Here is a 15,294-nt window from a genome sequence, read left to right on the forward strand (position 1 = left end):
AGCTCCATGCAGACTCCGTCCTCCCGCTTTTCAACTTCAGCGGTCAGCCTAGCGGAGAAGCTCTGGTTTCTTTTCCCAGCCTGGACTCCGCCAAGAAAGCCGTGGCTGAGCAAAATGGAAGCCTCTTGGGGGGCCACTGTGTGGACCTCTGCCTTATCTAGACACCACCTTCCCCCCCCCAGTGGATCCGAGTGCGGGGAACAAGAACAAATCTCCTTTTTCCTCTTCAAAGCAGCCGTGTCTTCCCTGCCCATCAGCCTTTTTTCTCCTCCTGGGGGGACAAAGCCACCTCCTCCCAAAGCAGACTAGCCGGGGGAGAAGGAATGACACCCACCTATTCCCGAAAAAGCATTGCTCAAATATTATCGAGACAAACTCTAACTCAGCTGAACTACTGAAGTGCTGTAGACTTTAGGTTGTGTTTTTTGTTTGTTTTTTTATTTTTAAAAATATAAATATATATATATATATATATATATAAACAATTCTGCATTCCCCGTTTGGAGAGAAAAAAAAATGGTTTTGTTTGAAATACAGACTTGCCAAACCTCTTTTCTCTAATTTGGAGTAGAAGGGAATTCCATCTCATCAAAAGAGAAGAATCTTTTGTTTGTTTGTTCCCCTAAAAGGTGTCAAATTGAATTATATTTTTCCTGCTCCCTTTCCTTACTTTAAAAAAAAATGTCCACATGAAATGACAGAATAAGCTTTTCAGTTGAAAGGCGTCAAATCGAATTGTTTTTCCTGCTCCCTTAAAAAAAAATGAAATCAAAAGACAAAATAAGCTTTTCGGTTTTCGTTTTAATTTTTGTTTTGTGAGGTAGAAGAACCCAAAATAAGTAAAGCCATATTTTCAAACTGCCAATCTGTAAACTAAACAAAGGTAGAATCTTAGTAGGACAATGACAGGACGGAAAGACCGAGGACTAGTAAATTATATATGTTGTTTTATTTAAACATCATAGTGCTCAGATACTGTATTTTGTTTTTGCTCTAGTTCACATGCATGCCATTTGTTTACAATATTCATTTGTATATTATGACACAGCAAAGAAGTTGAAATTTAAGTCTAATTAGTGCATGTTTTTTTAAAAAAATGTATGTATATACATGTTCAAAGAACAGTTTTATGTTGTGTAGTGTGTGCCGAAACATCTGTTGTACAAGCACTAAATAATTTTGGTTTTTAACTTGTGCCTTGATCAGGATTCTTTCGAAATGTGCAATAACAACGGAGGAAACCAGACTGAGTCGAATTGGACTCTTGGGTACCTGTGTGAATGCAGGGATTTTTTTTTGTTTGTTTGTTTGTTAAATAAAGAACTCTTGAGTAGTACTTAAAAGGGGATCAGACCTGCCCTGGCCTTGAATCGGTGTATGCTTCTTTATATGATAAGAAATAAAAGACGCTTGCAGGAAAATGGACTTGTCTCTTTAGCTTCTTGCAATTGAAACCAGCATTGTAAAGAAGAACATATTTTTTTTGGGGGGGGGGTTACTGGTAATTTAATTAGCACACAGCACGTACAGTATGTGCTGCACTGGCTATCGGCAAACTGAATTCCAGCACAAAGTCTGATATAGCAAAAGAGCTTTTTCACATGAACCATAGGCAGTTGATACAATCGCCAAACTAATCTTTGGAGAGCCAATTGGGTCTGGTGGTTAAGGCATGGGGTTACAAATCGGGAGACGGTGAGTTCTAGTCCCGCCTTAGGCATGAAAAGTGGCTGGATGATTTTGGGCCAATCGCCAGGAGACAGTGAGTTCTAGTCCTGCCTTAGGCACGAAAAGTGGCTGGGTGATTTTGGGCCAATCGCCAGGAAATGGTGAGTTCTAGACCTGCCTTAGGCATGAAAGCTAGCTGGGTGGCTTTGAGCCAGATTTAATTTAATGGGGACTAAATCTTATTAAATAGAATAGGTGCACACTCTTCATTGTAAAATAGGGTTGCCTATTTGACAAAATTGCCCATTCTAAGATATTCAGTCCTCTGCTTGGGATCCGCTGTACTACACAATGGGTACAAGCTACTGTTGCTTGGGGATCATCTGTTCTACCAACAGACGGCTAGCTGATGGTATCTTTTATTTGAAGTGTCCTGCCTTGGCTCATTTGAAAACTCGAGAATCTGAAGACACCCAGTTTCCACCATGGGCTATGATGCAATTCTAGCTACTGTATGTCATTCTTTACAAAAGGGTATCTTATTTGCCAGGCAAATCTTAATGCAAAACCATGTTTTTAAAGCGGTAGGCAGACCTCTGCAATGTCCACATCCCACCACTAGATGTCCCCTTCATACTGGATCTCTCAAATACTGGGCTGATCTAACCTATAACTAGAACAGATCAATAGGATTCTGGTACACGGGCTGAAGCAATGGACTTGCAATTACAGTTCAACTCACCCAATCTTCTTTGCAGCCTTGGCACAGGCAAGCAATTGTCGGGGATAATTTTTTCCCAAATTCCCATGGATTTAAAAGAGCGTTTCTCCATGTTGGCAATTTTAAGATGTGTGGATATCAACTCCCAAAATTCCCCAGCCAATGCTGGGAGTTTGAAGTCCACACATCTTAAAAAGTTGCCAAGGTTGGATAGCCCTGCTTTGAAATGAAAAAGCCGCTCCTGGGTTTTCCCACAGCTTTCTTCATCACAAGGTGGAAAAAGTTGACTTCCAAGAAATTTTCCCAACCTGCTAGCCTAGCTTACTTCCCCCAGGCTGACCAAGTCTGAACAGCTGTTCTGAGATCAACCAGTTAGCATGATGCTTTCCTCTGCTAGGGACGCAGTGGTTCAGTGGCTAAGATGCTGAGCTTGTCAATCGAAAGGTTCAGCGGTTTGAATCCCTAGCGCCGCGTAACAGGGTGAGCTCCTGTTACTTGTCCCAGCTTCTGCCCAACCTAACAGTTCGAAAGCACGTAAAAAATGCAAGTAGAAAAATAGGAACCACCTTTGACGGGAAGATAACAGCGTTCCGTGCGCCTTTGGTGTTGAGTCATGCCGGCCACATGACCACGGAGACATCTTTGGACAGCGCTGGCTCTTTGGCTTTGAAATGGAGATGAGCACCGCCCCCTAGAGTCGGGAACGACTAGCCCATACGTGCGAGGGGATCCTTTACCTTTACCTCCTCTGCTACGACAACTTTGTGTAGCCACATTGACTGGTAGGAATAACATAGGGAAGAAGATTAAAATCCTTCAACTGAAGAGCAGAAAAAGGAAATTAATCTCCTGGATACTCTCTCTGAAAGCAAGCTCCTACTTTTCTGTCAACTTCTTTGCTTGCAAATAGGAAGAAAGGCAGACGTGACAGCCTTCCAGATGGCTGTCTCACTTCCACAATCCTTCAGGCACGTTTGCTCTGAATCCCACTACTCTCCGCAATCTGTTGAGGGATTCCATCACAGACGAGTGAATTCCCTGGAATTTGTAAGAATGGCGGGACCTGACAGTTGCCACTGACCTAAATAACGCAGCTGCTTGCAGCTGCTAAAATAAGCCTCTTCGCTTCTATTCTATTTTTTAAAAAACAAATCTTTTTTTAAAACCCCTATTTTAAGACGACTATCTTTAAAGTGTCACAGGCAGCAGCGGCACCTAGCTGTTCTCAAAAAGCTAAGTAGGGTCAGCTCTGGTTAGGAATGGAATGGGAGGCCACCAGAAAGAGCGAAACCCGAGGTGGGGCAGCCAAGAAAAGCACATTGGTGTGTCCACATAGGCACTTGGGAGCTCAGCTCAGCTCGAAGGCTCTTGGTTATTCATCGTATTCACATAGATATTAGATAAAACTGGGTCTCTCATCCTAAAATTGTACCCCCAGCAAGATCAAACTCAGGTGCAGCTCTTTTCAGAAGGTGGAAAGACTTGTGGACTTCAATTCTCAGAATTCCCCAGCCAGCATGCCAAGTTTGGAGACCCCCGGATTAAAGGACAGATAACAACTCAAAACTCTAGCTCACTCTTTTTTTTAACTACACCCCCTTATTAATATAAAAACATGGTGCCCAAATCAAGAATAAGAATAAGCCAGTTTTCTATGATGACTCTTAGCCTTAATTATTTCATGCAAGTTGAGGATGGGAGAATTTGTGATGCAACATACTTGGTAGACTCACAATTCAAAGCAGCCACAGGATATTAAGGCTCCAATTCAACTCTGATCCATCACGAATCTAAAATTGAAGTTCCCCATCTAAATTCCTGGGAGTAAATCTTATTGATTGCTATGGGACATTCTTTTTGGACCGTTGCCTTCTGGCAGAAGATACAGAACAATTAAAACTCAGACCACACGTTTTCTGAATAGTTTTTATCCCAGAGTTATAATTGCACTCAACAATGAACTAAAGGGCCACCACCAGTGAGCTGTTGGACAGCATTACTTGGTCTGTTGTGTAGATGTTTGGGTGGTTAGGGGTGGGGAATTGTGGTGGGTGGGAGTGTGTTTGGGGATTATTATGTGTGTTGGACCTGGTCTTTGGGTCTTAAGGGAATTTCATTGTATGGGTATACTGTGTACACACGTACAATGACAATAAAGTTATTATTATTCCAGAATCAAAATCCACAGGAGTGGGCTATTATGTGCCCTCCCCTCCATGACCTTTTAAAAAACACACAGAATTTTTTATTGACCAAGAGTGATTTGGACACACAAGGAATTTGTCTCTGGTGCGTAAGTTCTCAGTGTACACACAAAGTGGTAAGTCATAGATCGTAAGTCATAAGATACAATCATAATCGTAAGATACAAACAAGAAGTGATAAATCGTAAGATACCACTAATAGAAGGTAGCAGGAAAGATGAGAAGGCGAGAAAGATAAGAAGATGACGTATATCTTATTTGAATTACAGAGCTGGATCATAAGATTCATGAAGAAGTTATGCAAATTATCTTAAGCATGTCAAAAAGCTACATTTGTTAATTTCACCTGGCCCCCACAGCTCTATGAACAAAGTAGTTATACTTATATAACCAGTGCATTCTCTTAAAAGAGACCCAACTACAAAATCTATCATATCAGAGGCCAATAGTGAGGCTTCAGTCATATCTGAAAGCAAAAAAATCTGATTTTAAAAAAGCCTCGGCTAAGTTGTTTTTATTCATCTCCAGAAAATAGAAAAGTCCTGCTTAATGGAAAGCGCTATTAAATAGACTCTGCAGATACCTGATATCCATACAGAATAAAACTTAAGAGGGGACTCAGAAACTTAAATTAATTTAGGATTGTAGAGCTAAAATATATAAATCCAGTCCTTGGAAAATAATAGCATAGCAGTCCAAAGATCTCACCAATCACTGTTTTTTCTACTCGGCTGATTATAAAGAAAAATTACTCAGGCCCAATATGCCTGTTCTGAGAATAGGAATTTTATAACGCCTGATTATATCAATTTTTCTGAAACAATGCCAGAGACGAAACCCACAACCTTCTGAATGAAGAATACGCACATTTTGAGCAAATGTATGGATTCTTGCAAAATAGACCATTTATGGAGCAAATCCTTTTTTTCTAACTTTTGCAATGGAAGTTAAAGGACTGGTGTCAAGTCCACTTACAATCAATCACAAAGACACATTAAAAGAAAACAAAGTCTTGTATCATTTTAGGTCTGCTAAAAAAAGGCACGACTACTGTACATCTAATAATTTTACTCTCCTCTCCTCACTTCCGAACTAATGAGTACAGATAAATAAAGACACAGACTCTTATATGCATTTTCTTTTTTATTTCAACACTATGATTCAAGAGCCTATAATGCTTTTTCCCTTTGTACTTCTGCATGTAGCACTGCAATCATAACTTACAAAAGGTTTAATACACAAATGTACATGAAATTACAATACAAGGCTCTGTAAACATCTAGAATGTAACTTTTAGTCTTAAATCATTATTGTCCCAAACTGTTAAATAGAAAATTTCAATTTGAACAATCTTCAAACCTCAAGGAATGACATTCATTCTATGTATCAAAAATAGAGTTTCCCGCCCCACCCCAAGATTTGTTTGCATCCAAGCAATTGTTTTCTCTTTTATTCTTTGGTTTACAATGGATGGCAATTCCATTTTCTAATGAAGCGTTTATTAGAAGGAGCGCCAAATTGTGGTCAAACTTTGGTTAAACCAAAACGACTTTCAAAACGGGCAATATATATATATAAATACAATGTATATAGATATAGTTATATATACATATATATATCACCTCCTTTGGGTTACAAAAGCCTCCACTCTTTCTTTATGAAAGCTACCATTTGAACGCTTTCCATAACATTTATTAAAAAAAACCTGGGTGCCAGCATAGAAAGCAATTGTAAATTTGGAGAGGCAACATAGATGCCAGTTGCAGGCAGAAAATTGTAAATTGCATAGTCTAACGGAGATCATGTGCTTTTATCTCTATTACATTACACAAAATTAACAGTCTTACCTAAAGCATCACACAAGCCAAAAGAGTGTGAGTGAGTGTGTGTGTGTGTGTGTGTGTGTGTGTGTGTGTGTGTGTGTGTATATATATATATATATATATATATATATATATATATATATATATATGTATATATATATGTATATATATATATATATATTAAGACCCTTGTATTGAAGCTTTTACAAGGCAAAAAAACCCACCGTTATCGTACTCAACTTCTATAAGTTTTGCTTTAAATAGGAAAGCGTTTCTATGTCTACAGGCATCGGGTATTTCAAGGCAACAGAAGGTTGAAGACAATCCACATCTCCCTCAGCATCGGCAAGAGGTTCATCTCGCCAACCAGGGAGGAGGTGCTCACACTGCAGTGCTCCGTGGATTGCTCACTTAGTGCATAGTAACTCGGGACTGTTTGGGTGCCCACATGTTAGGTACAAATACAAATTCACACTAGCCGGGAGAACTTTTAAGGGAGAAGAGGGGATACCCATCACTCATCTCAGAGCATAAGAAAAACTCTGAAACTTCACACCTGTCGATCTTCACATCTGACCCACTCTGTCTGAGACAACGGAGATAGCCGTGAACAAAGGAATGCAAGAATCGTTAAGGGAATCTCAACTTAACTTTGGGACGGAAGAGGGGTTGGGAAAGAAACTCAAAATGATTCCACCTTGATTCTCTGGGTATAAGGGGGGAAGTTCCTCCAGGCTTTCAAGACCATTATGATACCCTCTCCAACAATAAAGGAGAGTTCCTTGGAAGTCTGTTTCCTCACCTGGCCAACGTTTGGAGGCCTGACACATTTTAAGGGTTGAAAACTGTCAAAGAGACCCTGGTGATAAGCACAGAGAAGACACTAAAAGGACTGCTGAAAAAGGAATGGAGTACTCCGACATATAACTAGCCATACTTTACTCGGCATACAATGAGTTGCATCTGTTGAACAGGAGACAGGTTTACTTCCATAGAAACCGTAACATTTGAGGTGGCAATTGTTTGGTTTCGAAAGTTCACACGTGGCCATTTTGGTTACTGTAGGCTGGACAATCAAAAGGATTGTCGTTTTGGATTGTATGGGATCTCTGAAATGAAGATAAAGAAATCCACCGTGGTGGGGAGATGAGCAAGGAAAGGAAGAGGATGCTGCCTCAATTTAGGAGTGACACGTCCACTTGATCCAACACTGAAGACAACAAGTAGAATGAAGAAATCTTCCTTGCCATCTTAAAAAGTGATAATCTTTTTTTAAAAACAAACAAACATTCGTTTCAGCCATCATCTTTGTGGGGTCCTTGGGGCTCTCTGAGCTTGTTTGTTTTCTTGCAGACGTTTCGCTACCAGAGTAGATAACATTATCAGTGCGTGGTGATGTTACCTAGTTTGGTAATGCAATGTCTGCTACAAAACAAACAAGCTCTGAGAGCATCAAGGACCCCACAGTTCAACCCTGAGCTACAAATATTCTTCTCTAATGGCATCGCCTTTGTATTTTGAAGAGTCAAAACTGTGCGATTAAAAAACACAAGATAAACGGTTCCAGGAACCCTCGAATACGAATGATTTTAGTGCTTGAATTTATTTTAGGTAGCTGTCTTCTGAACTGTGCAAACACATCTAAATCTCCTTTGATTTACTTCATCCTGAGATAGTAGGGTTAGTTGTAGACTAAGCAGTAAATGCAGCCTGCAGATAATTACAGTTAAGCAGCCCTCTTAATAACTAAATTGTGGTTTAGAGTTGCCTATATTCTTTTTATTAAAAAAAGTGGAGACTGCTGAAAAGCCAAGATGCTTGCTGCATGAAGGCAGATACTTCACCCTCTATCAGCCCGTTGCCAGTAGCATGATGCTACAAAGCCTATCTTGTTCCTATCAGTTAAGACTTAGGTAGCTATAAAAATTAGCTAAACAGTGACAGAAAAACAGTACGCCAACTATCTTAACCAACTAAGAGCCATGGTGGCGCAGTGGTTAGAGTGCAGTCCTGCAGGCTACTTCTGCTGACTGCCGGCTGACTGCAATTTGGCAGTTCGAATCTCACCAGGCTTAAGGTGGACTCAGCCTTCCATCCTTTTAAGGTGGGTAAAATGAGGATCCAGATTGTGGGGGCAAGAGGCTGACTCTGTAAACCGCTTAGAGAGGGCTGTAAAGCAGTATATAAGTCTAAGTGCTGTTAACCCTTATGGTTCTCAAAAACTCCTTGTAAATTACCTTTTCATTTTGCAGCCTCCTGATCCATTGGCTTATCTAAACTCAAAACATCTTGATTTCTATTTTACATTTTTCTCATTTAGTAGAAATTCTCATCCGCCATGGTTGGCTTTTGTATCTCTCCTGTTTCGAATCAGAGATAGAGCCCACCCACCCACCCCAAAATCACACCGTGGGAAATATTAACCTAACATACATAGGTGGTCACAGGCAGCTTCACTCTGAGCGGTCACCATGCAGAGGTGTCCCTGTTCAGTGAGCTGCCTTGGTCAGCACTGTGAAGTCCATCTCTTACAGTAACAGGGCTTAGCTACATTCCTTTTGCTATACCAAGGTAATTTCTTAAGAGGATGAAAAAACAGTTGGATCGCTAAATCATGAAGAAAAGGTTTTAAGAAGCTCATATAAATGCCAACATACATTTTCAGACACATCTAACAGGAAAAAAAAAAAAGAATAGACCGTGTGAAGTTCTCTACCTGAGAAATCTCAAGAACAGCAGTTTTACAGTTTGAACAAATCGGATCAAAAGGACTCCATGTGGAACTCAGCCTTTTGACATAGTCCCCCCAAAAAAATTGTATAATGGCTTTGTTAAAAATGAGCACATCTATAAATCGTTTTGAACAAGTGCTTCTGTTTAGAATAGGTCTGTGCTAGCAAAGGTACGAAGGTATAAAAGTCAGGTTTTGGAATGTCGTTTCTATCCCAATCTTTCCATGATGGAATGGTCTCTTTGCAGCCTACCAACATTTTTTCGGTGTCTCGAGAACACAGATCTATATTTGGCTTTGCTTCCTAAAGCTCCAAAGAAAATGGTAATCATTATTCATACATAAGAAGATTTCCAAAGGCATTGGCTTCAGATGATAGATACTTCTGTGCCTTTGAAAGAGAGTACTATTATAATATTATTATTATTATTTTAAAAAACTGTTTTAAACCACATATGCTTAAAGGCTCTTCAAAAAGACCGTCCAAAAGGTATACAAATTTTTATTACAATCTTAGTTATCCCTTCTAAAGAAAAGCAGCATATAAAGATGGTGTTTTTTTAAAAAAAAAAAAAATTACCCACATTCAGTAACTGTGCATATTGAGAGCAAAACTATGTTTCTCCGTATAATTAAGCACTTAATATAAAAGAATTATGTTAAATGCACGACAAGCAAAGCTCATTGGTATTTTACTCAAGGTTAGACTATCTTGGGTCACTTCTTGGTGTCCATTTTTATAAAGTAATTTTTTTTCTTTTCTTTACAGCATCCTAAAAAAATCTAGAACTCAACCTGTTTCCTGTCACCACGCTCTTTCCCGCTCTCCTAGAACAGCTCTGTAGGGATCCAGTGTCCAGGATCATCAAGGCCACGTAATCGGAAGCACAGTAGATCTAAAGAGGGACATAACATTATTCAGAGGGAAAATGCAAGGCTTCCTGGGTCTCTCCAGGTTTCCGCAGGACAGCAGCTCCTGTTCCGCGGGACGCAGAGATCTGCGGCATGTCTCTTCCAATGATTTCCGTCACTACATCAGAAAAGGAGAGAAGGATCAATATGTTTTTATGTCTTCCATAAACATCGGTTTCTGAATAATCCATATTTGGACCCTTGCAATACTGGTTACTTCCAAACAGGTTGTTCAGACATTGACTGCAATTCGCTTTTCATGCATCTGTCCCTGAAGATCATACAAAATCTTAAACTGACTCACCATGCAGCACAGGGGTGAAATTCGACCGGATCAGGCGAACCAGTAGGGACAATTTGAATTAGTTCGCCGAACCAGTTTAAATCACCCCTGGTTGGCCCCACCCATGCCCGCCCGCCACTCACCTCTTCCAGCTGCTTGCTTGGCCCTTCTGGCCTGTCCCTTTAAGGGAGGGGGCCGGGGGGACCATAAAGAGGGGGGGGACAATAAAGGGAGCAGCAGCTCCGCTGTGAATGGAGGGAGAAAAGTTTGGACTATCTCTGCCACAGCATTCACTGTGAGCCCTTCTTGTGCTCATACACACATTTTTTCCCACTGGGTTCTGTGGGCGTGGCTTGGTGGGGGGGTCATGTGACTGAGCGGGCATGGGCGTGAGTGACATCGAGTTGACCATGCCCACTCAGTCACAGGACCACCATCACTAAGCCACGTCCACAGAACTGATAGGGGGAAAAATCAAATGCACTGATGCAGCATATACATTGAATAAATAAATACAATGCAGCAGCCCAGGGAGTGACGGGCACAACTAGGTTAGTCCCTGTAGTATCGTTATTCCTGGAGCTACATCAGCTGCCATTTGGCTTCGGGCTACAATTTCAGGGGGCAATTATCACCTTTAAAGCCCTGGGTGGCTCAGAACCTACTGAACTTCAAGACAGCCTGCTCCAAAATGCCAATTCTGAAAGATCTGGCTGAAAGGTCTTCTCATCCCTAAGAAATTCCATCATAAGAGACTCCATAACATGGCCTTCTCCATGCATACAGATTACCCCGCTGAGCTTCCATAGAAAAGTAACAACTTTTGGAAGAGGGTATTTTGAAGGTGCTAAGGTTGGGATCTGCCCCAGTTAAACAGCACTTTTATGGCTTAAAGAAATAATCTTTGAGTTATATCCAGTCACTTAATAACAGTTCGAAGTTACACCAGATCTTCAAATCAAGAAGTAAGAGTCCAGGTAAAACATTTCAAAATTGGTGGTTGAGAAGATGCTGCAAAACTGACCTGCTCACAAAACAACTAGAGTTAGGTAAAGTTTCCTCTTTCACTGTCATTCTTTAAAAGCCATTATCCAAACCTAGTTAGGGATACGAAAAAAACTCGTAAAAAAACTAAGTATTGACAAGAAGCAAGAAGCATGGCTATTTCAGGTTGGAGAAATGTCATCTGTATGTTCAGCTCAGTAGTGGGTTTCAAATCCCATCGCTACCAGTTCGTTCATGGGCGTGCGTGCGCTCGGGCGCGTGACGCTTCTGGGCAGGAAGGGCGGAACCTCCCGCCGCCACTACCAATTCGCCCAATCCGGGGCGAACCGGTAGCAACTGGTTCAGCTTCCCTTCTCCCCTCCTTTTCACAAGATCGTCTAGTCGACTGAAAACTAACCGTTTCCATAAGCATTTGAGGCAGCCAAAACATTTAGTAGCTTACATTTAGTAGCTTTCTTTTTAAAAGCTTATCACTGCTCATTGTTTGCAACTTACATATGCAATTGAGAAACGGCTCGTCTCAAGAGGGGTCAGTTCTCTCTCCAGCTGCAACGCCTCTTAGCAGAGTGGATTTGATTAAAAACAAGTCTATTTAAATCACGATTTAAATCGTGATTTAAATCAGTAGTAAAAAGGCTTGACTGAAATCAACTCGGTTTAAATCATAATTTTTAAAGAGCAACTGTTATCTGTGTCCTGCAGCGGCTCCACCTCTGACCTGCTGCTGACTCACCGACAGTCCGAACACTGCAGAATATACGGCCTCATGCTACACAACTAAGCTCCATTTCATGCTGAATAAACTAATTTATTAACGTATCTTAAATAGAAAACTACCTTTAGATAGATTTTTACTCCTAAAGCATTTTATTACAATAAATTTGATAAACATAAAAAAAATCTGATTTAAATTTTTAAAAAATCAGATTTACATCAAAACAATTCCTTTTTTTTTTTTTTTTTTAATCATTGATTTTTATCCATCCTGCCCCTTAACCATCAGATGCAGACAACCAACAGTGAGGTCTCCTGGGAACATCTCCCAAAATAGATGTGGACAACACTCTGAGCTGTGCAGCACATATGATTACATTCCCTATCCTGAACCCTCTTCTGCCTCTGCTTAGTTATCACTGATCCCAAACACTTGGCAACACCTAGGAGAAAGATTTTGTTCTCTGGAAGACTTCAAAGGACTGATAGCTTTGTGATTTTAAAAGGGTCACATCTGTATTTGCCAAGCTCAGGATTTAGAAGAAACTCTGTTTCTCATCTTATCTTTTTGGCCTTTCCTAAATTTCCTGGGACGTGGTGGCTCAGAGGCTAAGACGCTGAGCTTGTCGATTGAAAGTTCGGCAGTTCAGCAGTTCGAATCCCTAGTGCCACATAACGGGGTGAGCTCCCGTGACTTGTCCCAGCTTCTGCCAACCTAGCAGTTCGAAAGCACGTAAAAATGCAGGTAGAAAAATAGGGACCACCTTTGGTGGGAAGGTAACAGCATTCCGTGCATGTTTGGCATTGAGTCATGCCGGCCACATGACCACGGAGACGTCCTCAGACAGCGCTGGCTCTTCGGCTTTGAAAAGGAGATGAGCACCGCCCCCTAGAGTCGGGAACGACTAGCACATATGTGCGAGGGGAACCTTTACCTTTTTAAGTTTCCTGGACCACAAGCTAATTTCCTTTTAGTCTAGTTCCACCATCTTAAATCTTCCTTAAAATCGTATGAATCTTTCAGTCCAGATGCATGAAAACATTGAAGCGGTATGTAAGTCTAAGTGCTAGTGGTATTCTCAAACTGAACTCACTCAACAAAGGCTTGTCCATACAAAAATCTAACCGCCCACACAATGCAAAGACAGGAAGATGCAAAGTGGTGCAGGGTGAAAGCCTGAAATTTCTTCCACTCAAAAAAGTCTTTTGAGGAAAAAAAACAAAATATGCCCAAAGAGCCCAGAAATACAAAGAGCTAATCTATTAGGTGGGATTCCTGAATTCTACTTGCAGGCTATGCTGCCTTGAAATTTATTCTATTTGCACACACTTGAACACTTGAGGTGTTAATGTGTTCTTGGCAGAGTTTGGTATCAGTGATGAGCTTTCAGGAGCTCCACCGTACATAACGGATCACATGACATATTCTTCTGGGATTAAGTGTCTTTGTTTGGGGTTTATGATACGTCGTTGATGTCTCCATCCGATACCAATATTAATTTTCTTTTTCTCTTCACAACTCCTATCCCTATGGAGTTGCAACCCAACTCTGAAAGGCTGCTGCTAATCTGAATTTGGATCAATGTTGTTATATTATACAACACGCTATTTACTGCAAAATATTCAACCGGATTGATTTCAGGCGGAGTTGTTTTTTTTAAAAAAAAAAAACCAAAACAAAACACCGATATGTCTTCAGTTGGTTTTAGTTTTCTCTTGCAAGAAGAAGGGGGGAGGGGCGGGGAAGCAAGTGCTATAAAATTAACCGTGTGAAGATTAAAGCCTTCACTGCATTTTTAACGTCCACTTTCCACTGAAGGCATCTTGCAAACTCCATGCCTTCTTAGTCGTGCATCCACGTCGGTCTTTATAAATTATGTGCATTTTTTAAACCCCAAAGAGAAATGGGGCTTATAAATAGTTCTTCCACTAGAAGTGAACCAGCTATCTTGGGAAACATTTGAACTGTGACCTCTGCTGCCAAACTGGAGAGCTGTTTTTCTTTTTTCTTTTTCTTTTTAAATGCTGGAGCATGTCTCACAAATCCAGAAAAACATGTTTGGCGAAAACCTGGTAAATATGACCTTGCCCGGGAGAAAGACAAAACCAACAGCTATTCAAGTTTGCTGCTCACTTCTTGTCCCCCAACCAATTAGGAGAAAGGAAAAAGCAGGGCTGTGGTTTTGGAGTCTAGTATCTTGCTAATAAATATAGCAGGGAAACTTAAATGGCATTGTAAATATATAGTAACACCACATGAATAAGTACCGGGCAGATATAGAGGCTTATTTTGAAATATAATCAGATGGGTATGGCTGAAGCTGGAAGGAGGATCTCAGAACTGGGAGGTTTATATTGCGTGCGTGATCCAATTTTCCCTTAAATAATATCTTCTTTTCTGCACAAACAAACAGAAAAGAAAGGGAGTGTGTATATATATATATATAAAAATGCACGCATCTACCCAGAACTCTTTATCAAAGAAATCTAGGAAAGATGGGAGGAAAACGCTAAAAACGATGAAACTGTAATCATGTACTAATCAAAAAACACAGGTGTTTAAACAATTTAACCAAAACATTTAACCAAGCCACAACAGCAGCAATGGGGGATTTTAATCAGTTTGTTACCTAAACAGAGACTATGAAGGCATCATACTACATTCATATCCTGCGTAATACTGGTTGTACCAGGCAGAAGCTGGACTGAATGATCTTTGGCATGTCTTCTCATTCCCATCATAAGACTGTAAGCCACAATGAGTTAAGTTGTTTGATTTTGCCTTGTCATGTGAGGATGGACCCCATGCTATGGTTTCTAACCATGACCCATGACGATGACATCAAGCAGAAAGCTTGCCAATGGTTAAACATGATGACATATTTGTTAAGTCAACCAGATGCAGCACTTTGAACTAACTTTGGAATGAGATTTCTTTTCCCCTCTAGGAAATTATTTATTCAGTCATAGTCATAACAAGGACTTCAACCACTCCAGGTAATCATCAGAAGGTCACTGGATCACCAGGTCCCAAAGAAGGAACAATGGTACAGGCACACACAGAACACCTGTCAAAAATACTTTAAACCAATGTTTCTGAAACTTGGCAACTTGAAGGTGTTCCTAAATAGCCAAAGGAAAATGTTATTTGACAACTAATTAATAAAGCATCATAGATGGAAGTCCTTACCCAATCTTTCTCAAGCTTCATATTTGTATTCTTCACAACAACA

At 40.5% G+C, this 15,294-nt stretch overlaps 2 protein-coding genes across 2 annotated transcripts in view; one reads left to right on the forward strand and one right to left on the reverse strand.

Moving 5' to 3' along the window:
• The window catches only part of ESRP2 (epithelial splicing regulatory protein 2), a 71,282-nt gene extending 71,193 nt beyond the window's left edge, over positions 1-89 (forward strand). Inside the window, exon 16 of the mRNA XM_070952795.1 lies at positions 3-89. The gene's annotated coding sequence lies outside the window, so the exon portion shown is untranslated. The remainder of the gene's footprint in view (positions 1-2) is intronic.
• A 9,882-nt stretch (positions 90-9,971) lies between these two features.
• Positions 9,972-15,294, reverse strand: part of NFATC3 (nuclear factor of activated T cells 3) — a 54,830-nt gene continuing 49,507 nt past the window's right edge. The window contains exon 10 of the mRNA XM_070952761.1: positions 9,972-10,177. Within this exon, the coding sequence (XP_070808862.1) occupies positions 10,062-10,177 (116 nt within the window). The 3' untranslated portion in view covers positions 9,972-10,061. The remainder of the gene's footprint in view (positions 10,178-15,294) is intronic.

The sequence above is a fragment of the Pituophis catenifer genome, unplaced genomic scaffold (assembly GCF_029215685.1).
Source record: "Pituophis catenifer annectens isolate HBS135680 unplaced genomic scaffold, rPitCat1.0.hap2 SCAF_13, whole genome shotgun sequence".
Classification (NCBI taxonomy): Eukaryota; Metazoa; Chordata; class Lepidosauria; order Squamata; family Colubridae; genus Pituophis; species Pituophis catenifer.